The 25963-nt window shown below is 40.6% G+C and overlaps 1 protein-coding gene across 8 annotated transcripts in view; it reads right to left on the bottom strand.

The window, feature by feature from the left end:
- Window positions 1-25963, bottom strand: part of ZNF827 (zinc finger protein 827) — a 110872-nt gene that overhangs the window by 61110 nt on the left and 23799 nt on the right. For 6 of the 8 annotated variants that reach the window (XR_010071334.1, XR_010071335.1, XM_063336713.1 and 3 more), the window contains exons 2-4: window positions 22850-23860; window positions 16401-16573; window positions 5159-5642 (exon numbers count right to left, since the gene is read on the bottom strand). Coding sequence is in view for 6 of the 8 variants with exons in the window: in XM_063336713.1 (XP_063192783.1) it covers window positions 5159-5642; window positions 16401-16573; window positions 22850-23860 (1668 nt within the window). In the remaining 2 variants the exon portion in view is untranslated. Of the gene's footprint in view, window positions 1-5158; window positions 5643-16400; window positions 16574-22849; window positions 23861-25963 lie in introns of those variants that run through there. The other 2 variants (XM_063336715.1, XM_063336714.1) reach the window with 2 other exon arrangements.

Genomic DNA, 25963 nt, shown 5'->3' with positions numbered 1-25963 from the left:
ACAAAAAATCTAAGTGATTACTTAGCTTATCAATTAATATTTTGTATGTAGCTGTCTGGTGATTTCCTATTTCATTATTCCATTAATGGAGTCAGCTAATAAAACATGAATGCAAAGTCCAAGTGCTTTGGACAGTCACCAAAATCCCATGATGGCATTGTTTTCCAAAATAAATATCTGACTCCTCACACGATGGTGACAGCAGGTATGACTTAAACTGGGAGAAAACATAGTTTCTCATTTGTTTAACATGGCCAGCCCCAGACCCTCAGCATGTTCTCTCTCCTTCCTCCTCTCTATTTTAAAGTTTTTCCACGCGAGTAACTTGGGGAACATAAAAAGAACTGCAGAAGCAGGGCACACTTGATAATATACACCGCCACAAGATGAAGAGACATGCTTTCTAGATTAATGCACTTGGTGAACACAGAGAGGTGGGGGAGAGAGGCCAGCAATGAAGTATGCTTCACAATTACTGTTTCCACACAGAATTCCTTTGAGATCAATAGAGCAAGAATCCCATTCATTTTGATGGGATTCATTTATTTTTGAGTGTTATGAAAAGTAACTGCAGCATATAACATAGGCATAGTAATAACTTCACTAGAGTACATTGGCCATTGTAATTTGGATCACTGTGAAAGCCGGTTTTTATTACAAAAGACAACAAGCCTTAGAAGTGGGTAGAAGGACAAAAGTATTTAGAGGGATGTGTTGTATAATGTCTGCTGCTGAAACCTTTGAAACAGGAAAAGAAAATACACCGCAAATTAAGATATGAATGCAGTTACAAAGTTTCAATGTGGAATTAACGGACTAGGGGAAGAAAACATTCTGGCAAAACAGTGATCCAGCAAAGTAGTTGGGCAACTTCAAGCATACAAGCAGTCCTACTGAAATGAGACGGGGAACATTTGAAGCTAAAAGCATGCCCATGCTTAAATATTCTTCAGCTTATATGTTAAGACTCATCTGCTAGTTGTCTTTACAAACAATAATCCTTTCCAAATTTAAATAAAATTTCAGAGAACTCTTTTAAATTTCTTGTGAATTTAAAAGCATCTCCTACCCTAAACTAGGACCTAGAGAATGGAATCTGGAAAAAATTTCAAGATTTGTTCTTATTTTTAGATTTACATTTGGTGATTTTTGTTATGCCTAATGTCATAACACATGTAACTAAAAATGTTTCTGGCAAGCAATGGCACAGAATTAGGGCTGACGAGATCTCAAAAAGGTCACCCACACCAGTATTTTCTTTAAATCTATCTCTGTAAGTCTAAAGCTCTCCTAAGTCTTTCAGAAAAAAATTCAGAGGCCATTTTGAGCAGTGTCATAGAATCACAATGGTTCGGGTTGGAAGGGACCTTAAAGATTATCTAGTTCCAACCCCCCTGCCCTGGGCAGGGACACCTCCCACTAGACCAGGCTGCTCAAAGCCCCATCCAGCCTGGCCTTGAACACCTCCAGGGATGGGGCATCCACAGCTTCTCTGGGCAACCTGTTCCAGTGCCTCACCACCATCACAGTGAAAAATTTCTTCCTAATATCTAATCTAAAACTACCCTCCTTCAGTTTGTCATCACAGTTCATTTCTGGCCCACTCGAAATGAGGTCTAACTTTGAACGTCTGTAAGTTTTTTCTCCACTTTGCTTCCCTGCAGCTTGCTGTTTGCTTTTGTTCAGCTGAAATGTCTTGCAACTGCTTCAGATGTCCTATATTTCGCTGACCAAGATACACAGATCTAGTCCATCCTACTGCCTAATATGTGATCAACCATATCTGACAGGTAGTTATCTAACCTGTTTTTAAAATTCTGCAGTGGCAGAGATGCCACAATGTCTCCAGCCAAGCTATCACAGAGGTTTACCTACCTCAACTTTTTGAAAGATTTGCCTGCCAACTTAAACCCCACAACAATATAAACCTATTGTTTTTTGTCCTAATTACAATGAATGACCAACAGATTATTTTCTTCTCCCCACAAAAACTTTTTAATTAATTGAAGCCTTATTAATGACTCTTCTTAGTCTTCTCTATAGGCTTCACAACCTCACTCCCTTTTATCCATCACTAGACATGTTTTCTAAACCTCCAGTCATTTCTGCTGCTCTCCTTTGAAGTCTTTCCAACTGTCTGCAGTCTTCATAAACTATAGTGCCATAACCCTGGACATCAGCAAGACTGAGAAGAGCAGGACTGTTTCCCCTTCTTTGAGGCTATTTCTCTCTGTGTACATCCCAGTACAATGACGGCCTTTTTAGCACCAGTATGATGTTGTTAACTCCTGTTCCTTTCCCACAGAACTGTTACCTAGCTAGTTGTTCCTGGTTTTGCATTTGTGCAACTGTTTATATTGAACAGCTGCACATTTTTTACAGATCTCTTTTCACTGTGAACTACTTTCAATGTACTGTTTTCCAACCATCTGATATCCACTTCAGCTAGACTAGAAAGGTACTGCATCGCACAATCAGAAATAATACTGAGAGCCAGGATTATATACATGCCTATTAAGACTCGATTTAAAAATTCATAATAGTTAATAAGCACCAACTTTGTACCATCTTTCACCCTAGGCACACCAGTTAAACTTCTGGAAACTGTAACTCTTAGGTCTGGAGGGAGACAAGCACTCCTCTGAGTCACGCGGTTGGAAAAAGAAGAGGCTGAAACTGCCCAGAAATTAAAACCAACAGGCCCTGAGGTCTCCTATGAAACTAGGCACATACAAACCGACACCAACCAAGAAGAGGAGCAATAAACATTGGCAAGCAAAAATAAGTGTTCATTTAAACCATCAATATTCAATAAGAATAAATGCCAAATTCTAAAAGTCTATATATCTATCTACTGCTTCTTTCTTAGCCACAAGGCCTGTCAGAGAAGAAAATTAGATTGTTTTGACATAATTTGGTCTCGACAAATCTGTGTTGGCTGTTACAACTGGCATATACAATTTGAGATGTCAAAAGATTTATATCATTGAAAAGGTAAGGCCAATAATTGAAGTTCTGATGGGCCTAACGAGAGTGTCGTAATAAAGAAATCACTCAAAGGAACTTGGTTCAGCGCAGCAAGCAGTCAAAAAAATGCAGCTCATACTTAGCCAACTTGCTAAAAGAATTACTTCTGCTCTACATTTGTGCACACTGTATGGAGGAAAGCATGAGCTAAATGTATATAACACAATATAAATCTCAGGAGAAAAGAAATTCCTTTCCTTTTAACATTGCTCTTCTGGTGTAATAAACTTGGTGACTGGCAGTACATTTTAATCCAAATATGCACACATACAAAATTGCAGATACATCTCACTCCCCCAGTGACTTTATAACATGTTGCTAGGTAACAGTGCATACAAGTCAGGTTTCAAGACCTTCAGTAAGTCACCATAAAATAACTGCATAGGCCTTTTGCATGAATAATGTACATTTGTATCCTTTTTCTGATGCCAATAGATCAGACATTGAAAACATGACTGTCTGCCAAACTGTAAACAGCTCCCTATCAACTGCTACATGAAAAAAAACACATCAAAACATTCTATGTTTTCTCAGCTTTCAGGTCTTTCCCCCTTCTCCTTTCTGCTCTCATTCTTGCTACATGCAGCCATCATAAGCACAACCATCCACTGGTCAGTACAGCTGATGTGTAGAGCCACTTAGAGCACCGCAACCCAAATTTAAGATAGACATTGGAACAACAACGTATATGGGATGACTGTCAGACAACATAAGAAAATGGATTTCATATAGAGTCCAAATTCAAAACTCAACTAAAAAAAATGTACAAGCAAACCAAAACAGAAACATCCTCGCTGATATTTTATTATTCATAATAATAAATTATATCAACAGTTGTTGTTTGGTTTTGTTTTGTTTTTTTTTAAAGGGGAGGTTTCTGTAGCTTCCAATCCACACAGCAAACCATTTACGACAGCCCATTTCACCTCCTGCTTGTCCTCAGCTCTTTTCCATTTTCCTGGTTGGCTCCATGAAGCCTCAGGCTTTATTTCTTATGTTTACCCATTCTACTCGATTCCCCACAGAATTGCAATCCCAGAGGTATAAAGGTCTGTGCAGATGAGGACAGCAAGCCTTTCCAAAATAAATGATAGTGGTTTCATCAAGGCAATGGCAGTAGGACAGAGCTACTTCCTTAGTTTACCCGACAATAAAATTTGCTAAAATACAACTTATATTACATTTAAAGGAAAAAGGTGACCAATTATTCTCTATTGAAAAGGTTATCCTCTATTTCCAAAGTCTAAAACTTCCCATAGGGACTGCCACCTCCTTGCAAAACAGAAGTTTCTTCAGTGACATTTTTCCTGACTTCTTTCTCTTTAAAAATTAAAGGCTGATTTTGAAAAGATTTAGTATAGAATACCCCTCCAGCATGTCCACAATTCTGAAGTATTTGGTCAAATCAATAAAAGAGCACATGAAATATAATAGATTCATCCTAAACACATCCTCCACTTCAGAGTCTCACATATGAGTATCATTCTTACAGCAACAATCTGACAGTGAAAGAAAACACAAGAAACATATGCTTTGCATGTGGAAACACACCCATCAGATATGGATTTCAATTAAAGTAGTAAAAAAAATTGAAAAGCTGTTCATGATCTCTAGGACTACCTTTTTTAATTGTTAATAATCAAGAAATGCAGTAACATTCACGCTTCACATGTATTTACTAGTTAGACCTCAAATATTACTCTGAAAGGAAGGTGACCAATACTTTATTGGTCCTATTTAACAGATAGGCAAAGGCAGAGAACTTAAGAGATGAATTTTGTAAAATGCTGGGCACTTGTGATCCTCAGTGATTTCAAACCAGAGCTACAGGTATTCAGCGTGCCTGAAAAACGCACCAAATGAGATATGCCAAGGTAATTGTCAATGAACATGAACGTCTAGATAAAAAGTCTCACTCCCAATCTCATTAATTAAACAGCAAAATCCCTCTCTCCTCTCACCATTTCCCCTCTTCCATCCATCACACGCTCTCCTTATCAAAAGGAACAAATTATAAGTTAAGAAGTTACAGTGTTTTTCTCCCTGCAATTCCATGACCTAGAAAACCCAAGGCAAAGTGTTTCTTAGCCCATAAAGGAGCAGCTGATGCTGCCGCTTGCTGCTCAATTACCTGACAGCTTCATAAGAAAATCTGATGCCATCTTGACAGAGATGTCTTGGCTGAATAGCGCTGATGCTGTATTGGCCACAAAGTCAGAGGAGTCTTTCAGCTTTGTGTTGTTGGGGGCTCTGTCAACAGTGCTAAGAGTAAAAGGTGCAGCTGAGATGCCATTGTCATCTTTGGGCTCTTCTTTCACTAGTAAAGGTGGAATACCTCCACTAGGCTGCCCAGCCACATCAGGTGTTTTAGATACAGATGCTGATCCCGTAAGGTCAGGTCCACCTCCTTCCCTCTGTGGTCCCGGGCAGGAGTCACTATTTAGCTGTGGTGACCCCTTCACCTCAGTTTCTGGTATTTCCTCCTTCACTTTGGATTCTGTCCTGAGGAAATGTTGATGGCAACGCATATGGAGTTTCAGGCTGAAGTGGCGGGAGGAGGTAAAAGGGCATAGCTGGCATTGAAAGGTCTCGCCCCTGTCTTGGTGCTGATGAACCTGGATCAAGAGGTGAAAGATAAAAGCATGTATTAAGCAAAACAGTTTACTACAGTTTACTAGCATTATAGAAATCTCAACTCTACACTACTCACACCATTTTTTAAAAAAAGAAAAGTTAACTAGTGAGTGAATTCATTCCCAGCACTTGGAAAGAGGTCAGACGCAAAGAACAGTAGGATTCTTTCACACATAAGTCAAAGAACATCAACATCAGACTCAAGTTAAAAAAAAAAAAAATCAGGAACATCTGTTTCTGCAGCATGGAAATGACAAAGTCTGCTTTGGATCAAACAGTCCTTACAACTGGACCCTGATGACCTGTCAGTGCATGAAGAGACTTCCAAGCTATAAGCAGTAGCTTTCTTGATTAAAAAACAAACAAATAAACCAACCCCTATCTATTACATGTTAAGGATGATCATTCTGTGCAACCTCATAAATAACAATTGTCCAGAGCAACCCAACAAAACACCAACCTGCATAACAACGTCCATCATCGATTCATGTATCACTAGAGTAAAAACACAGCACCTGGCAATACCAAGGCGCTACTGAAGCAGTTTGTTGTAAATCAATTCTACCAGAAAATAAACAGCTCTGTTATGATAAAATACAAACATGAGAGATGGTGTTTGCCATTTATTCTATTTTATCAGTCAATTAATGATCACAGTTAATCTTACTGTCCTCATATTTTGACTGCAGGCTCTTTCTCATAGAGACTGCATGCTCCAGTACGACTACAATGCCTGGTATTCTCAGGCCCAAACCTGATTACCTTTTAAAGAGAACTCTATCCATTCATCCGTATGTAATGGTTTATATATTATTTGAACAGCCACACTCATTAATACAATCTATATACATATAATTATACATATATAATTATACAATCTGTATGCATATAATTATTCTTGATTAACACAGTAATCATGAAATGGAAGGAATAATTGAGCCCAGCATAATAGTGGCAGGTATATTGAAAGTTTTCTTCCCTATAGCTTCAGAAATGGATTTTAAATCCTGACAGTAGCATTCCAGGCTACTCCCTGCAGACAGACTGGCAAATACATACATTTTTTCCTTACTAATTGATGAACATGTGATCAGGACAAACTGGCACCAGACTGAGCTCCACACGTTCATTTTCAGTTGTGACTTGAGTTGGTTGGAAACATTTCAGTGAGACAGATTTTTGTTGGAAAATGGCAATTTGTTGAATGCAAAATATTTCACCTGAAACATGGAGTGGTTTGATGAACTCTTGGCAAACGAGGTGTGATTCCCCTACCCTACTGAGTGGCACTCTACTCCCCGCTCCCTGGGTTTGTCTCAGAAGCAGCCAGCTGTGCCAGGGATTCAAGGCTCGCTGCTGTAGCCTGCGAGTCCAAAAGCCCTGAGAGCTCCAGCTCTACTCAAAGCTCAGCTCTACACCAGGAAGCCTGGAAAATCTAGCTTTAACTAAGGCTTTCAAGCACTTTCCAGTTTCCTGCAGAGCTGCGATCTAGATCCCAAGAGTCCTGGTGCAGATGCCGCAGAGCTCTGGGGTAACACTAGCATTTTCCAAAACAGCTCTGTCAAAATTCAGGTTGGAGTTTCACAGAATCACAGAATGGCAGGGGTTGGAAGGGACCTCTGGAGATCATCTAGTCCAGCCCCCCTGCCAGACAAGGTCACCTTAGAGCAGGTTGCACAGGAACGTGTCCAGGAGAGTTTTGAATATCTCAAGAGAAGGAGACTCCACCACCTCTCTGGGCAGCCTGTGCCAGGGCTCTGCCACCCTCAAAGTAAAGAAGTTTTTCTTATGTTCAGACAGAATTTCCTGTGTTCCAGTTTGTGCCTGTTGCCCCTTGTCCTGTCACTGGGCACCACCCATCCTCTTGACACCCGCCCTTTAGGTATTTATAAGCATTGATGAGGTCCCCTCTCAGTGTTCTCTTCTCCAGGCTAAACAGACCCAGGTCTGTCAGCCTTTCCTCATAAGAGAGATACTCCAGTCCCTCCATCATCTTCATAGCCCTTCACTGGACTCTTTCCAGTAGTTCCTTGTCTTTCTTGAACTGGGGAGCCCAGAATTGGACACAGTACTCCAGATGTGGCCTCACCCGGGCAGAGTAGAGGGGGTTGTAGATTGGGCCCGATTCATTTTCTAAGAGGAATTCAGTCAGAAGATTATATCCAGCATTCCCAGCTCTACATACACAGGACCAGAATTCAGGTCTGCTAAAACATGATGCTGGGAGACATCCCTCTTTTAGCCCTTTTTTACATTCAGTGAAGACACATTCCATCAGTGCTGCATAACTTTTCATTCAGTAGTTCTTCAAGGGCTCCAGAGATTAGGTACTAAACAAACAGATAGCAAGAGAGAATTTCTCTTGGCCAGCCACTTTACAGAATGACATTCTCAGTATCATATAAACATGACATTCACATTCAAATCTTAAAATTGCACCTGACAACAAAAAAAAATTAGAAGCTAATGCTAACCTAAGACAGTTTTAAAGCAACAACCTTGCAGAAGAATAACAGCACAGTAAGTTCTAAATATTAGCAGGTTACAACAGAAATGCCAACCAGATTGGCTGTATACCCTACTGGAAACAGGATAGTCTGTGAGCAGAGCAGTGTGTAAGCACTCTTCTTCAGGAAGAGCACCGAGATGTACTAATGGTAGCAAGCACTCTCACCATGGCAACTTTATCTCTTACACCCACTGAGATTCTGTGTGCCAGGGTTTCTCTCCAGGATCTCCTTCAATCAACATTTCCCTGCCTACACATTTAACCACTTCTTCTAGAGGCCCCTTATCACAATCATCAATACGATGCCTTCTGAAGGCTGTCACTGCTGCAGTTGGGTGGCAAAGTGTGTGGGAGCCCACCTTCTCTTCCCAGGAGCATGGCATGCCACCCCTGCAATATCTTTTAAGAACGAATGAGAATAGGGGGGACTGATTAATCTGATTTAGAATTTTCTCCTGCTCAAAGACAATAGCAGCATCACCAATGGATTTCTCATAAAGTAATGTTTATAACTTGCAGGCAAAGAATGACAGAATGCAAACCCAAATATTTAGCATTTTGAAGGGAAGAATTTTAGATCTACAAAAAAACCCCACATGAAACAACATCAAGCCAAATATTTAGCTCCCAACGTCCAGGGTCCAGTCCCACCATAAGACTTTACTTTTTTTTAATTCTCAAAAAAACCCATAAAATTTAACACTATTAGAAATAGAAGCTAAGAATTAAAGCCCTTCTAAAGGCAAAACTATCCCTTATTTTCTCATTCGACAGCAGCTAAAAGAGTCAAGAATTGCCATTCTGTGCTATTCGTAGAGAAAGCTCAAGGCAGCGACTACTTGCTGCAGAGTAAGAAACAAAAAACCCTGTAGAGCTACACAGAAAGCCACAGGGGAGATCCAGGTCATGCAATGTTACAGTCCAAAAAGCTGCCTTCTCCCTCCACGAGACGGGGAACGGCTCTTACGCTGTGCTAATGCTACCCAAACCATCAGATGTCCTCTTTAGACTCAACTAGGCTGTTGCTCCAAGAACCACAGGTGGGAGGAGACAAGAGCGCAGCTGACAGGTTTTCTCCAAAATCCCACTCTGAGCCCAGCTGCTGCCAGATTTGGATCTCTCTGAATTACGCTGCAACAAACTATAGTGCACAACCTGCTCATAGAGAATAGTTCTTTCAAAATCCCGTAAAACTACTGTTTGACTTATGTCAGAAACAGTTAAGAGTCCTACCTTCTGAGTTTATTTCATTTAAGCATGGATATTCTCCTTGACTGTGCAAAGTACCTGTATCATCTTTATTTTAACCCTACAGTCTTCCCAGTCTCAAATGATATTTAGTTGCTCTGTAGTTTTTTCAGTGTGTGCTTGATACAACGTATGCAATAACTTTCAACGTAGCTATACATTCCTTACAAACTTTAGGTCTAGTTTGAGGACTTGGGTACAAATTATCTACTGGTCAATTTATTTTTTTTTCAATCTGTTTCTTTCAGTTTCTCTTGCTGCCTCCTCTTTCTCACATTACAAGAAAGAAAAACAGAAGCCGTTCAATTTATCTTCTCTATCTCATGGCATTATTTTGATCACACCTCCTTTCTATACCTGGCAGTCTCATTCTTTTCAGCTTCTTTCTTCAAAGGAGTTCTTGCCAACCTGCTAATTATTTTCATTACCAGCTTTTAAAATACCTTCTATTTCTGATACATCTTTTTGATGCAGTGACCAGAAGTGAGTATCATAAGTGGCAGAATACCATGTTAATAATAGCGTTGTAAAATTTTCAGTGTTATTTCTGTTTTATTCTACACACATCGAAATACCTAATGTACTTTTTAACCACTGCTGCTCATGCCAAGAGAAGGTTTTCATTGAACTGTCTACAACGATACTCAGATACTTTCCCTGAGTAGTTACAGTTCATTATATCAGACAGCTAGGTGCATGATTAGACTCTGTTTCCAAGGTGCAGTACCTTGTATTTGTCAACAATAACTTCATTTGCGCCCTTGTTTGTCTGTCAGCCAGCCTCTTTATTCCTTTTCAAGCTTTGCCTTTCCTAATCTTGATTCATGCACATAAGGTTGTATTGTCTACAATTCTCTTAGCCACAGTCATCATTTTGTGCTGATCACATTTGCTAAAATACGCACAATTCCACTCTTTTTAATGGAACAACCCTCTGTTAGCCTTTTGTCATGCTTTAAAAATTGCTAATTCCTTCCTACCCTTTGTTTTACTGTCTCTTGGTGAATTTCTAATTTGCCATAGTACATCACATTGCTTAATTTATTTGGCAGCTTCTCAGTGAGAAGCTTTGCCAAAGGCTTTTTTAAAGACCAAATAAATTTCAACTGATTCTTAAGTCCATAATTTCCTGACATGCTCAAAACATCTTACTAGAAGAACATGCGATTTTCTTTTACAGAAACCACATGTCTCTATATATCACATAATTGTATTTTTTCTATTACATTTTTTGTTGACATACTAACATTTCTGGTATCATAAGCAGTTTCTTGAATCATCTTTTCATACTTAAAAGCAACATCCCTGCTGATTTACCAGCCAATTTAAGTCACGAGAAGTACACGCTGGCCCGTAGGGACGTACCACAGTTACAGGTACACGTGACCCCACCTAACAGGGTACAACGGGGAGTAGGGGTGACGGAAACAGTGACACAGGCACGTCCTGCAATTTTATAGCACTGGTGAGGTAGATCGTGTCTTTTCCCCTTCCTTAAAGTTGGGGTAACACTTTGCACAGACCCAACCTTCTGGTTATGAGGCACAAGAAGAGAAGGACTGGCATTCACCTTTCGTTTGTGGGACTTAAGAGGGTTTTTTAGTTGTTATTTTTTAAACACTCAGAATCAGAAGAGGTATTTTTTCTGAGAACTTTCATCCCCAAGCAAAATCAGACCATAAAGGGGTTGTGGTGCTGAATCCATTCACTGCTATATTTGCTTCTGGCTACTCAGTCTTTACTTACTTTCTGTGATCTAATTATTGCTTTTTTTTCTTTGACTGCTATAGGTTTTCTTTTTCTCACCAACTTTCAAATGGATTAACATTTCCACAAGGGGCATCTGTTTAAGCAACTACTGCAGTCAACAACTACTATAACCTGGCCATTCAGCCATACCTGCCTACCCACTGATTTTTCCTGTCTGTTTGGGATTTTTTTTTAAATTTTTTTTTTTAATCTCTTTTGTAAAATGCCACCTTCTGCATCTGCATTTGAGTACACTTGAGAGGCCTCCATTTTGCATCTATCGTGTGCCCTCTGCTTTTTCATTTCATGCTCTTTTCTGACGAGTTTTTTTAAAATATTGCACTTTCAAAAGTTTAGTGCTACAGTGCTAGTTTTGATATGATCCTTCCCCTCAGGACACATACATTATTTATACAGTATTTTCTTTTTGAAACTATTTCCTTGCTTTGCTTGAAAGCAAAGGAAAAAAAAAGCCTCTCTGCAAGGCTGGGCTGGACTGGACTAGGTGTTCCAAAAAATACATATTTTTTCTTTTTTTTCCTTTAAGATTTAAGGTATCAATGCATTTCCTGTCTTACCCTTGTCTCATATGCAAAAAGTGACAAGATTAAAAGGCAGATATTTGAAGTCATTTTGGTACCTGTCTGAGACTCAGGGCATGGATTTCACTTGTTGAAAAGCTGTGCAAGTTTGCGTTACCTCCCCTTGGCTGAGGGGAGGTAATGGAATCACAGGCGCCTCCTGGGGCTCTTTAAGGTTAGCTTAAACCAAACTAAACAAAAAACCCTCCCATAAAACATAGCCAACGTCCTTCTCCCAGTATGGTGAAGATGCTTTAAAATAACCTGTCCTATACTTCACTAAAATGGATTAGGAATGCTTATTCAGTTGTCTGACTAGCTGAGGAATAAAGAGGGAAAAGCAAATGACTAAGGGATAGTGAGCACCTGGCTACATTCTTCAGGGCCTTTCCTTATTCCCACTATCTTGTAATTAATAGCCTCTCCCTAATCAGGAGGCTGATTATAACCCTCTTCATATTACACAAGAATATTAATCTGAGATCTCACTACATGGTCCCTCTTCATGAGCAACAGAAGCAGGAAGATCCTGTGGTTGAGCACCACATGACCTGCCTGCCATTGCGTCTTACTTTTCTGTTAAGCTTAATCTTCCCTTTCCTCATTTTCTTCATACCATCATGCTTCAGGACGTGTTCACAATGCCAACCTTCTCCACTGCTAGAAAAGCTGGCTCACCCGCTTCTGCCTTATGTCTATATAGCAGCACAAGGAACATTTATAGATATTATTTTTGGCCATATGCTCCTCTTCCTCATCCCCCCTTCCAAGTGCTCAAGCTAATATCCTGTTGCTTTCTTGGAACATATCTGTATGATCTCACAGCCTATCCGTCCACCAATTGCTGCGGAAGATATGTGCATGATCCAAAGGCACCAATTGGCCAAAGTCTGACTGATGCTTGTGGTATTGCTCTGAGGTAAATTTAATCCCTACTTCCCTACCAGGAAAAACAGAAAAGCCTGAATACATCTTGCTGAATTACACCACCCCTTTCTGTTGCCTTCTGCAATAGCAGTACATAGGATTCTCGCTCTCTCTCAAGCAGGAAACAACATAGATAAACAGAGAGAAGGACTGAAACACAACCCTTGCTGCCTGCTTGGACAAGACACCTCTCAATTACCCATTCATTTTGCCCAGATTCATTTCCAGTTTTCTCAGCACCCCTAGAAACCACACTACAATACCAGAATCAAGTCCTGTGACGCTACCTCCAGATTCCTGGAAATAAGGGCCAAAACTTGTGGTTGTGCATGTACTCTAATTTGTCTCCAAAACAGACTAATAAAATTCTGTACTGTGCCTATTTTAGGATTTTTCTAAGGTGCCTATCACTATGGAATCTAAATGCCACAGAACAATTACAGATAACGCTGTGTGCCTTAAAAGGCAGTCTACTCAGCCTCCCTTGTTCATTGTGTGTCTGTGTGGAAACTTTCCTTCTGCTTCCCTTCTTGCCTTTCACTTCCTCGCCTCCAGTTGTGAGTTGGTCCTGGCAAAGTGCCCTTATTGGAAGAACGCTTCATCAACATGGTGGGTAGCACATGTAGATCTGAATACGGTCAGGGCTGGAATCAATCCAGCTCTCTGTTAGTATTTTCTCTAGCAGGGGACATGACACCAAAAATGTTGGCAATGTTGTATTCTGGGCCAACAGTTTGACATGTTATAATTACCATAAAATTACACAGTATTTATATTATATAGTTATTATTCATCAACATAAAGATACACAAAATAAGGAAGGTCCATATGGAGACACACACAAACCACTCCTAGAAACTAAATCCCTAAATGACCAGTTTCAATGGAAAATGCCTATAAGAACCCAGGAAAAAGAGGAGGTGCTTCAGCTTGGGGCTATGCTGCCTAGGAGAAAACAAAGACAACACTATTAGTTTTTGAGGACTGCAGACAGACAAAACACCTCAAACAGGTTTTGCCTGTCATCCTTATCAGTAGACCATAAAACCTGAAAATGAGAGAGCAGCATAAAGGAAAAAAGCTTGGCTTGTGATAGCATCCTAGAATAAAAATTGGCTTACGATGAATGACAAACACCAGCCTAGTACCCTAATTTTGAGTAGCCTTTTTGGTTTTGAAAAAAAATGCGTCTTCACCTGCAGCCACAGTTGACTCATGGGGAGGGAGAGAGGGATGGAGAGCTAGAGGCAGCACTACCTTCATGGGTTGCCTGCCAGGAAAGAGATAAGGACAGGTAGCTCCCAAAGGATCCTAAGACAATGAAGAGAACTGAAACATCCGGCTGGCATGACCAGAACGCTGCATCCTAAGTAGCTCCCAGCTGTGCTGTACCATTTCTGATGTGTATTCATTCCAATTTCAACACTGTTGGCTTATATGTGTCTCAGTTATAATAACCTCATACTTATTTACATACAGATTTAAAATAAGTACTTTTTTATAATGAGAAAAGAAATCTGATTTTTTTTTTATTTTTAATCTTGTTCTAAATTTATACTTTTGTCAAAGGGAATTCAAATTATAACTGACACTGTTGAACACGTGACTAACACGCCCCTACTTCATTCACCTGCCTCAATTTTGCTGTGATAGAAAGTATTTTTACAAATGGCCTACTCAATTGAAAAAAGTGTATTAAACCCATTGGAATTAAGGTAAAATATTATCTTTCAGATTCTTGTACTTGTGATTCTTTACATTTATCCATAAAACTACAACAAGGGCAAAAGACCAAACACAGGCCACCTAGTTTTGTAAGACAATTGCCTGCATCTTCAATAGGGAGCAGTTTTACCAACAAAGACCACTGGGTCCCTCATGACCTGCGTGACTAGACCGCATCTTATATCCATAGTAAAGCTGAAGGAGACTGTAATCTCTTACATTGCATCAAGCAGTTCTGGGCCTGACTGACTTCAATGATGTCTAACTGAGAATTACTTGGTAACAGTTACTATATTACTAAATAATTAACACTACATGTTACATGTTTGTACAAAGGGTCTGTTTTAAGGTGACATGGGCTCAGTTAATGAAGGAATTTATGTTAAGTAGGGAGCAGAAAAGAGCACACAGAGACAGTGAAAAAGTCCCTAATTTTCTCCACCATACTACCTGTGACCACCTATGGAAACCAACATGCCAAAAAGGAAGGGACAGGCCCTCAACATGCAAATAATTCCAAAAAGGCAAAAAACCCAAAGAACAAGAATTTGTGCAGGGAATAATAAGGATGTCCTTTCCAAAGCAAGGGACAACAAAAGGTCTTTGCCAGGGAGTAGCAAGCTTTTAGGTGATGCATGTTTCTGTGCACGCTGTCAACAACTGAACACAAAAAAATCCCTTTCTTATCATGCTGTGTTGCCATTCTTTTTACTAATCTTCTACTCAGGACAGCCATCTGAGCCCTCCAGTCAACACTGAACACCAAGTCCTAAAAGAAAGAGCCATAAACACCAAATCTACTTACACCTGATAAGGATTAGCACAATACATCAAGGATGCCTGGGAACAGAGCATTGATCCACAGTAGAAGAGTTAAGGGATGAGTCTTCAGATTTTAGTGGGATGATTTCAGGCCTAGAAAGACCTGAAATACAGCAAGATCTGCTGTTGTGATCAGTGGAATAATCAGAACCATTTACACTGAAGCAAATAGTTACTTGGGTGTAAGCAAGGTTAGTCTCCTGTCTCGAGATCTCAGATTCTGCAATAGCATATATAAAACCTGAACACGCATTTCTGTCCCTCTCCACACCAGCCTGGTACTCTGTTACTCACATTTGCCTAAAACAGACAAAATACTAACTATAATAAAACATTTCACTGTTTTATAAAATTCAACTGCATTAACAAGGGAAACTTTTTGCACCTCAGCTTCTTCATCCATGGGCTGGGTATAGATCCATGGGACAGGTATCATTTTTACTTCACCAAGCATAGTCTACAGCTTGCAAGACCAGGCACTTTGTACACTGCAACCATGTAGTACTTCAGCTAAGCAGACAGAGAGGTTTTTTATATTTTTCCATATCAACACAGGTCTTGCTTCCTTCAAATGTCATCTTCAGTTCGAGCCTAAAACTTAGGCTGAGTTAAAAACACACTTTAAGCTTAATGGAAACATTTGAAAACCAAACATCAGTGTAATCTGTCATTCATTTTGGTTTGGATCCTTCGCTCCTGAAATGGCTGCAGTTAAAAACTACAGTGAGAAAAAAGTTAAAACTGCAGGCCTGTCTATAAGAAAGTAATGGGGAGATCCTCTGCTAGTGCTGCCCAAGCTGCTATGACCACTTAGTGTGATGCAATGGCACACAGAGAAACTAGCTGGCATCCTGAAAAGCTGCACTGCTGTGTTTGCATAGCGTCACATCTCAGCTAACATCCCTGCTTCTGGTGGTTCCAGGTCCAGAACTAAATCCGTCACAGACAGCTTGCGCTGCACCAAGTTGACATAACCGAAAGCAGTTTCCACATTGCATAAAATGGAAGGGCAAGCAAAGGAGGAAAAAAAGCTATTTCTCTCTCTTTTTATGGTCCCTTTTTTTAAATAAAGGCATCATTAGTAGTACAGCTAGGGAAATTTTCTTCTTGCAAATGCAAATGAAATAGGTTTGATTGATTATTCAAGTGTTTTGATTGTCAGTAAACACTTCTCTTACCTTCATGTGTGATTTGAGATTGTCCTTGCGTGCACAGCGAAACGGACAAAGCGGACACTGATGACTTTTCAAACCTGTATGAATCACCATGTGCCGTTTCCAGTAACTCTTCCTCTTGATAACCAAACCACAGATCGGACACTGGAAAGGTTTTCCTCCTTCTTCTTCTGAGGCTTAGCAGAAGGGGGAAGAAAAAGAGAGGATCCCTTACAGCCACTTGTTGAATACTTTCCCCTTGTAAACATACTCAAGATACCATTTTTCAATGCTAGAATTTCATCTGCAAAGAGACACATCAGTTAAACAACAACATGTACCAGAAATTTCAGTTCCTCCCCCTTGCATAACCCTTTTCCCCTTAATCTAGTTATTCTCCCTCTAAGAAGGTCACCATAATTTATAAAGGTTAATGTCCCAAACATCCTTTGGCTAATCAGTAGGGGATGGTACTTTATCTCACCTGGTCCTAATGTTCCTTATAATTTAACTGAACTGAGATGGATGTCTCTCATAATCATCACTTTGCAGCTTCATTTCCTATCAAAGGCCGGCTGTACTAGCGTATGAAAAATATGCTTAACTGTTAAAAAATGATCCATTTCCATATCTGATGGTTAGCCAGCAGGGGAGCAGGATATAAAGCATAGAACAATCCACAACTTAACTGAAAAGCATGCTGGTGTTGCATATCAGATACATTTAACTCCCAAAGTGAATGACGTGAGAACCCCTGATGTTGAACTTGTTTAGTTATGGCTCAAGCAGATGCTGCTGCAACTTCAGCAATCAGGTGTCTTCAGGTCATGGGTTTCCTTCTGCTCCTCTACTTGCCAGGGCTTTAGATCTACTCCCTTCCTAAATGTTTGCAATCTGCTTTACTGCCCAATTCACCTACGAAAAGGATTTGGTGGCATTTATCAGGCAAATATGGTTAGTCTACTGAGAGTGGAACCATCTCAAGGTTGAAGGAAAGAGAAACTCCTGCTACTGACTTTACACAACTGACCATCCATTCATCCTCTCACCATTATTTCCTTTGCTTATTATAAAGAAAGGCCTAGTATTACTGTGGAATTGGAAGCCTTTTTCTTCACCGTAAAAGACAGACTACTTTCAAATATCCAGAGCTCAACAATGTGCATCCTGCTATTTGACATTTCAGAATATTTAATCTCATTACTATCAGTTATTTCCTACTGATAAGGATATAGCAAACATCAAATTCTCTTGAAGAGGAACTAAGTGATAAAAAACTCCAGAAAGATTTGTCATATGATAGTATATAATCCTTGCTATTAGGCAGGAAACAAAATGATTAGGTAGCCATTACATAAGTACAAAAAAGGACGCATTGTCAAAATATGCACTTCTGCAAGTTCAGAAATTCTCCTTGTGAAACATTCTTATCACACTCAACATATTATCAAATTGTTCCCCTCTCTGCACCTCTAAAGAGTAAACCAAAGCCAATCCTATAATTGCTTGTGTTTCAGTTTTTAAATATTTTTACTTCTTCACAAAAGGCAGCAGAAAGACAAACCACAGAAAAAAAAAATATTGGTAGCATTTTTACCTATCATTTCTCTTCTTTCTATCATCTTTTCTCCAGCCTCTGGTTATCACCACAAAGGATACAGAAAAGAAATATGTAACAAGCTATTACCTGTTTTCCACCCCATTAAAAATAAATCTGCAAGCAAAATGGCTCAATAGTAATTTAGCACATTACAAAATATGCAAAGAACTGGACTGAATGCATGTGACTTCACCAATAATAATGACAATTAATAGCACACAGGAATTACATCAACGCTTCCCAAAGCTGAACCATCGTAGCTCTTTACTATACACTACATAAACCTTAGCACAAGAAAAAAAAAAAAAATCACGGTCTTCAGCTTTCCTTCTTTTACGTTGATGTTTATTTCATGTCATATGGCGTCAAATTAGTTGGAAGGAGTGACTCCAGCGAGATCAGCTAGCACTTCCCAAAGAAGCTTCAGGAACGAAATTTCAAGCATTGCAGGCAAAAAGTTACACCAAACAAGCGTTCAGTCAATAAAAGTAGGGTCTGCCACCAACACTCTTTCAAAAAAACCATCATAACTTTAACAGAGATTCCAGACTTCCTTTTAAATTTCACCCCAAACACATGAGCATTTTATAGAATTGGCAATATTGACAGCTTGATAGAAAAGTTAGTCTCCTCTGTACCACTTTGCTATAAACTATGCAAGTAATGACTAGGTCCACCAAATGTGACGTGCAGTTTGAGAAGTGACTATGCTCTGGCAAGCCTGGGCTTCAGCTTCTTGCGTGTAGTAATTCTGAGCAAATAGCTCAACATGGTGGACAAAAGAGCAGCAGGCATACTCTTGTTATTAACATATCCCTCTTCAAATAGCCTCCGTCTTTGCTGTTCCTTACTTGTCGACATCTAATTAATCTCACTGAGTATTGATCTCATAACCAAATCTAGATGTTACTGGTGGGTAAGTGAATCAGATTCCTAACAACAAAGCAAACTCACCAGTGCCTCAAATGTTCAAAGTATGAGGGGAAAAAAACCCACCTCCCAAGCTATGCCTACTGGGAAAAGATGTCTCTTGCTGGGAACAAGACAAAAAAACCCACCATGTCTCAAGGAGCAATCAGACACACACAAAAAGATAACACATTATAAAATGAAATACCATTTTTTGCTTTTAGTGCTATAAGGTTATAAGTGCAAAAGGAATCAGGAACGTGCGACATTTATTTTCATGGCAAATATACACACTCAGCTGCCCTATTCAACTTTTACAGAAGTGAGGTCTTCAATCAGAGGTCACTAAACAGCGACCTCTTTTTGCAAGCTGTATTTCTCCATGGCTGAAGGAATCAAGGAGTCTGGCTGTCCATAATCAACACCCAGATACGCTAACTAACAGCTTGCTTTTTATTTTCAGTCAGTTAATTATTTAGAAAGGAAAAATGTAATAGCATATCAGAAAGTGGAATTAAAGAACTTTTGTTATGAACAGTGCACTATAAAGTTTGCTTGGATGCCAACTGGCATTGGCCCAGTGAGTATGAAATGAAAGGAAACACCCTTCCTCTTGGGATACTAGTCCCATATATTATAAAGAATAAATAGTTGTTCCTTGGTTACCAAGGACCTGAGGTAGTCAGCCCCCACTGTTATCTTCTAGCAGCACAGTATGCTTGGGCCTTCAGCAAAGAGAATAGTTGCTAGAATTTGCTGCATCAGAGCTAGTTTATAAAGTGCCGGTACTACCAGCACATTGTGCGCTGGTACAGAGCACTCCCCTAGCATTAACTGCACAGACAAAACCCACAGTTTGTTGGTCAAACACAGAACCTGGATTTTACTACAACCATTTACTCTTCCCCAGTAAAAACTTATGATGTGAACAACTTTTTCTCCAGCAGGAAATAAACTAAAAACTTCAAATAAATTTTAACCTTACTCCTTTTCTACTCATTGCTGTCTTTCTTATACGAAGGCCAGACTTCACGGGGAAAGTTACATAAAATTAATGCCCACAGCCACGCTGCTGTAACCAGTGTGGGTACTCCTATTCCCACACAGAAGGACCCTTTCTTGGTTTATCTTATGTTACTCCAAAAAGGACTTAATCTAAACTAATGAAAACCTTAGGCTAGACCCATGCCAAGAAGTTTGCCACTTTAATTGCCTTGGCAAAACACACCAGCAAAGCATTTGCAGAACACATGTAACTCAGAGCAAAAAACTGGTACCAGCTGCACCTCATTGCATCCTTCCCCCTCCTCTTCCAAGGGAGGAATGAGCATTGCTCTCCATCCAACAGCTTCTATGCTATGAATTTTCACCAAGGGCTGCACAGGGACAGACCAGACCTCATAATATCCCTAAACAAAAAGGCTAGGTCAGAAAGACGGCAGTGCAATTATACAACGTCCATGTCAAGCTTCATGTCTGTACACTGGCTTGCTACGCCTGTACAGTCATAGAATCAGAATTGCTGAGGTTGGAAGGGACCTTTAAGATCATCGAGTCCAACCTTTAACCTACCCTGACAAAAGCCACTTCTAAACCATGTCCCTAAGTGCCCCATCTACCCTTTTTTTAAACACCTCCAGGGATGGTGAATCCACCACCTCCCTGGGCAGCCTATTCCAATGTTTAATAACCCTTTCAGTGAAAAAATGTCTCCTAATATCCAATCTAAACCTCCCCTGACGTAACTTGAACCCATTTCCTCTTGTCCTATCACTTGTCACCAGGGAGAAGAGGTCAGCCCCCATCTCCCTACAACCCCCTTTCAGGTAGTTGTAGAGGCTGATAAGGTCTCCCCTCAGCCTCCTCTTCTCCAAGCTAAACAACCCCAGCTCCCTCAGTCGTTCTTCATAAGGTTTGTCCTCCAGACCCCTCACCAGCTTTGTAGCCCTTCTCTGGACACGCTCCAACACCTCAATGTCCTTCTTGTAGTGAGGGGCCCAAAACTGAACGCAGTACTCGAGGTGGGGCCTCCCCAGTGCCGAGTACAGGGGGATGATCACTTCCCTAGTCCGGCTCACCACACTATTCCTGATACAGGCTAGGATGCTGTTGGCCTTCTTGGCCACCTGGGCACGCTGCTGGCTCATATTCAGCCGGATGTCCACCAATACCCCCGGGTCCTTTTCTGCCGGGCTGCTTTCAAGCCACTCCGCCCCAATCCTGTAGCGCTGCATAGGGCCAAGGGCAGGACCCGGCACTTGGCCTTGTTGAACCTCATACCATTGGTCTCAGCCCATCGGTCCAGCCTGTCCAGATCCCTCTGCAGAGCCAACCTACCCTCAAGCAGATCAACACGCCCGCCCAGTTTAGTGTCATCTGCGAACTTACTGAGGGTGCATTCGATCCCCTCATCCAGATCATTGATAAAGATATTAAAGAGAACCGGCACCAGCACCGAGCCCTGGGGGACACCACTTGTGACTGGACACCAACTGGATTTAACTCCATTTACCACCACTCTCTGCGCACAGCCATCCAGACAGTTTTTTTACCCAGTGAAGAGTACACCTGTCTAGGCCACGAGCAGCCAGTTTCTCCAGGAGAATGCTGTGGCAAATGATGTCAAAAGCTTTGCAAAAATCCAGGTAGACAACATCCACAGCCTTTCCCTCATCCACTAAGTGGGTCACCTTATCATAGAAGGAGATCGGGTTTGACAGGCATGACCTGCCTTTCACAAACCCATGCTGACTGGGCCTGATCACCCTGTTCTCCTGCATGTGCCGTGTAATGGCACTGAGGATGATCTGTTCCATGACCTTCCCAGGCACCGAAGTCAGACTGACTGACCTGTAGTTCCCTGGATCCTCCTTCCGGCCCTTCTTGTGGATGGGTGTCACATTTGCCAACCTCCAGTCAGCTGGGACCTCCTCGGTTATCCAGGACTGCTCATAAATCATGCAAAGTGGCCTGGCGAGCACTTCCGCCAGCTCCTTCAGTCGAGCTAGTACTCCTGATAAAACTTAGCCTGATGAAGCTCTAATATACTGAACCACTTTGTGCATCTTGTGGAAGACAGCTGACATGCTTCCCTCTCCTCTGCAGCAGAACGTCACTCCAGGGACAACACTGACGACACCTGAAGCTGTACGTTCTACCAGAAATATAAATCCATGATGTGAACTTTTTATAGAAAGAGATGAAAGGAATCTTATTTTTCCTTATTTTGAAGATGAATCATTTAAATTTCCCTGCATGGCTTGCCAGTTCTTGAAAGCTTTTGTTACCAAGACTGTTTCTTCTTATTCCCTATAAGCCTGATTCCTTGACCGCCAACAGCTGGAACTGGTGGAGGGAAATCAGAAACGTGAAATGGTTCTTGTTGAGCAAATCAGAGAAATGCAGTTCATCTTTTTTTTTTTTTTTTAAATGACAAAGGATTGAAAATACTGAACTCCTGCAAAAAAAATTTAATGAAAAGTGGCAACATAATAATACACACTGGTAAATTAGGACAGGGTAGTAAGCGATTATACAAAAGTCCATTTGTGACAGAGACAGCAGGAGGGAGAATTCTCCCTTGTCCAGTATTTCAAAAGCACTAGTTTTGTACATGCTCACTGATACCATGAGCTCCCTAACAGGGATTCTTTGATCTTCTTCATTAAATATTTTTGTGGCCTTATTCTAAACTTGGTAAGAGGGGAAAATATCATTGTATGGAATAATAATTAAAAAAAAAGTACTGATCTGTACACTCATAGCTTTCAAATATGGAAACATTTGTGACAGTTTGATCTTCAAGTGGTATTTTAAAATGTTTTTCCATTGTTTTCCTAAAGTACCTGCTTCTTACGCTTGTAATACATAGAATCAAACCAAATCCAGACCCATTGAAGAGACGTTCTATAAGCCTATAGCAAAACAAATACATTCTACTTAGCGGCTCAAACTGTATCCATACCTGTACTAGTGGGTTTGGATGCTCTTCCCTTAGGGACTGGCAGTAACAATAATTCCAAAGACTGCGGTGGAGTTGCTTTCTCTTGCTTCATCTCTGAAAGCTGCAGGGGATCCTCAGCAACCAGTGATTTCTTCTTCTCAGCCAACAGGGTGCCAGCAGCCCTTGCAGCAACTTCCTTGAGAAGGGCAGCTGAAGAGGTCATGGAAGCCAGAGAGAGGAAAGAACTAGCTGGAGGCGGGTGCTCCTGCCCGGGAGTCATGCTTCTTTCACTCACTTTCTTAGATAAAGCTGCTAACGTGGAGCTGGCTGACTGAGAACTAAAAGGTGAGGAAAAGGATTCGAATCTTATAGTGTCTTCAGTCCTTGAAAGCGATTTGTCCTGCAGAACAGCATTGGCTGCAGCTTTCAGTTTCAGGATAGCTGAATCAGGGGACAAACCACAGGTGGTGGTTGAGTTTGGCAGCCACTTACCTTGATTCCATATAAAGTGACTACTTGCATTGTATTGGTCACTTTGTTCCTGTTTCTCAGCAAGCTTTCTGGCAAGGACACTTAGCTGCTGAGCATGATGAGCAGGTGGAGAGAAGGAGAGATTTGAGCCAAGATTTACAGGGGACTCGACTCTGCCATTGACTGTAACAGCAGCATCCAGCTTGAGGGAGCCAGCCTCCAGTAGCCGCCTCAGGTTACTACTCAGTGGCTTATTTGGACCAGGAGGTTCTTCTTCACACAGAGATGACACATCAGGAGAAAGGTGCTCTTTGCTCTGTAATGTGTCTCTCAGTGCCTCATTTTCAACGGAACCCAGCTCCACTGTGTTGCTGCTAGGAGTTGCACTTCCCAAAGAAGTATCCGGGGAAGTGGACTGCTCTTGAATTCTGTCCTCAAGAGACAACTTAAAGTTCTCCTGGACTTCTCCATATGATGCTTCTGAAGGAGTTTCTGAAGAATTTCCAAACCAGCGTTCTTCTTCACTGAGTTCACCTTCCACTTCTTCCTGTCTGGTACCATCTGTGGGGAATGAAGAACAGTATTATTCCCAAATCTGTGTAAAGTAACTGCTTAGCATGAAGTACGCCTGGCCTCTGCATGACCCTCCTGAACAGTCACCTAACATCCCTCTAAAGCGCAGAGACTTGGCATCAGCCTGGAGTGAGTGACCGGGAAAAAAAGTTTTCTGAAAATGAGAAAGTCTTTCTTTGAAGACAATCATGACAAGCCAGTCAGCCTACCTAAAATGTCTAAAACCGCAACAATACATATACACATAATATATATTCAAAATATACATAATATATATTCATATACTGCAAATACTTCAGTATTGGTATAGTCTGTACATCCTGCAAAATATTATCAACTCTGTGGTATAAAGCAGGGATTTAATCGACCCAGAAATTACTGGATACTTGTGTCTTTATACAGCTAGCATAGGCATGCCTTCAAAAGCAGATCAGGTGCATAGCTACTCAAAGTACTTTCCTCCAGTGACTTTAAATCTCAGGCCAATCCTGCAGTGACCCCCATCTAAAATAAAATAAAATTTGTACTGATAATACACAATCAATTCATGAATAGATGAAACGACTAATACACAAATGCAGGCTAAAGCTCTCATCTCTCCAACTATTTGGGACAGGAATATCATACACAAAATCTAATGTTTGGGGTGTTTTTTTCTTATATAGACACTATTTGCTCATCATTTGCTTGTCACTCTTCATTAATGTAAAAGTTTTAAAGACCATTCTAAACTGAACTTTGTTTAGCTGAAAAAAAAAAAAAAAAAAAAAAAAAAGTGTTGGTCTCAATGCAGTCAGTTACATTTTCTCCTCTCTGGTAACTGCAACACATCTAGTCTCTCCTGAGACTTAACTGACAGTGTTTAAAGCACCATGACCCTGGATTGCTCTTTTTCCTGATAGGTATTCAAAGTCATACAGACATGACCAAGACTTTTTTTTGCAGATCATGCTGGCCAATCAGAACATAGTTAAGAACAACAGCAATGCTAGAATTAAATTCATGTTATCTTCTCCTGCCAGATACCTCTCACATTTCTTGCTTTTAGACTCAATGTCCCAAGCAACAAAAGAATCTTTGTAATCATCCTACAGCAAAACAAAAGGATTTAATATAACCCTCCACTGACATTCTGGAAATAAGCCTACATGATATGTACTGTATCTATGACCATGTATTATTCCCAGATTCCCTATTTAATTCCAGCAAATTACAAAACTTGGAGAGAAGTTGATGAATAAAAACTTAGATTTATATTATTGCTTTGATTCAATGAATTTAAGGAGGAAAAACCCAGCCAAATGTATCATGAGTGTAGAGATACCAACATACACTCTGCAAACAGATATATTTTTTTAATGTTATACAGAATATGAGGAACAGTCTCTCACAGTAAATTCCTTTACTCAAAAGCCTCTGGAAAAAAAAATCACCAATGTTTTAAGACCCCACAATAAAACCACTCAGTTACCTTAGATTAGTAATTCAAGCAGAAGAGGGCTAGCATCTTTCCTATTGAAAACAAACAAAAGACAAGCAAAACCCAAAGCACTTACCTAAAATTATTTTGTATTATCCAAGTTAACATCACAGACACAGCAAGATCAACAATAACATGCACATAAAGGCCAATACCATACACATTCAAACAGAGAAAATAGATGCTAATCAGTTGAGCCAGCACTTATGCAGGTTAAAGGAGAGCTCAATGCATTCCCTTTTCACCCTGTGAACACTGAAAAGTAACTTGGGGCGTGCCTGTACAGTTGGGTGCACTCAGATGAGAGATCCGTCCACTCATCCCAGACACAAGCAAGTTCTGGACTGGAAGCCAAAAAAGCGTCTTACTGGCACTGTGCCTGAACCAATACACCAAGAGCAGGGCACATCCTCTGGGACACAGCCTAGAGTTGACACCACTACACAGCTTCTGAGCCAAAGCTAGCCTGCAACCTACAACTTACATCCATATGTCTGCTTACATCTGTCTGTGTTCAAACAACTCCTCTTATCCCCTGCAAACCCTACTCTCTCTGTGTCTCTGCTGCCCATCCATAAATAGGGAGGGAGAAATGCATTTCCCTTCACTCA

Source organism: Chroicocephalus ridibundus, chromosome 5, assembly GCF_963924245.1.
Source record: "Chroicocephalus ridibundus chromosome 5, bChrRid1.1, whole genome shotgun sequence".
NCBI lineage: Eukaryota > Metazoa > Chordata > Aves > Charadriiformes > Laridae > Chroicocephalus > Chroicocephalus ridibundus.
This window is presented reverse-complemented; position numbering and strand designations above follow the sequence as displayed.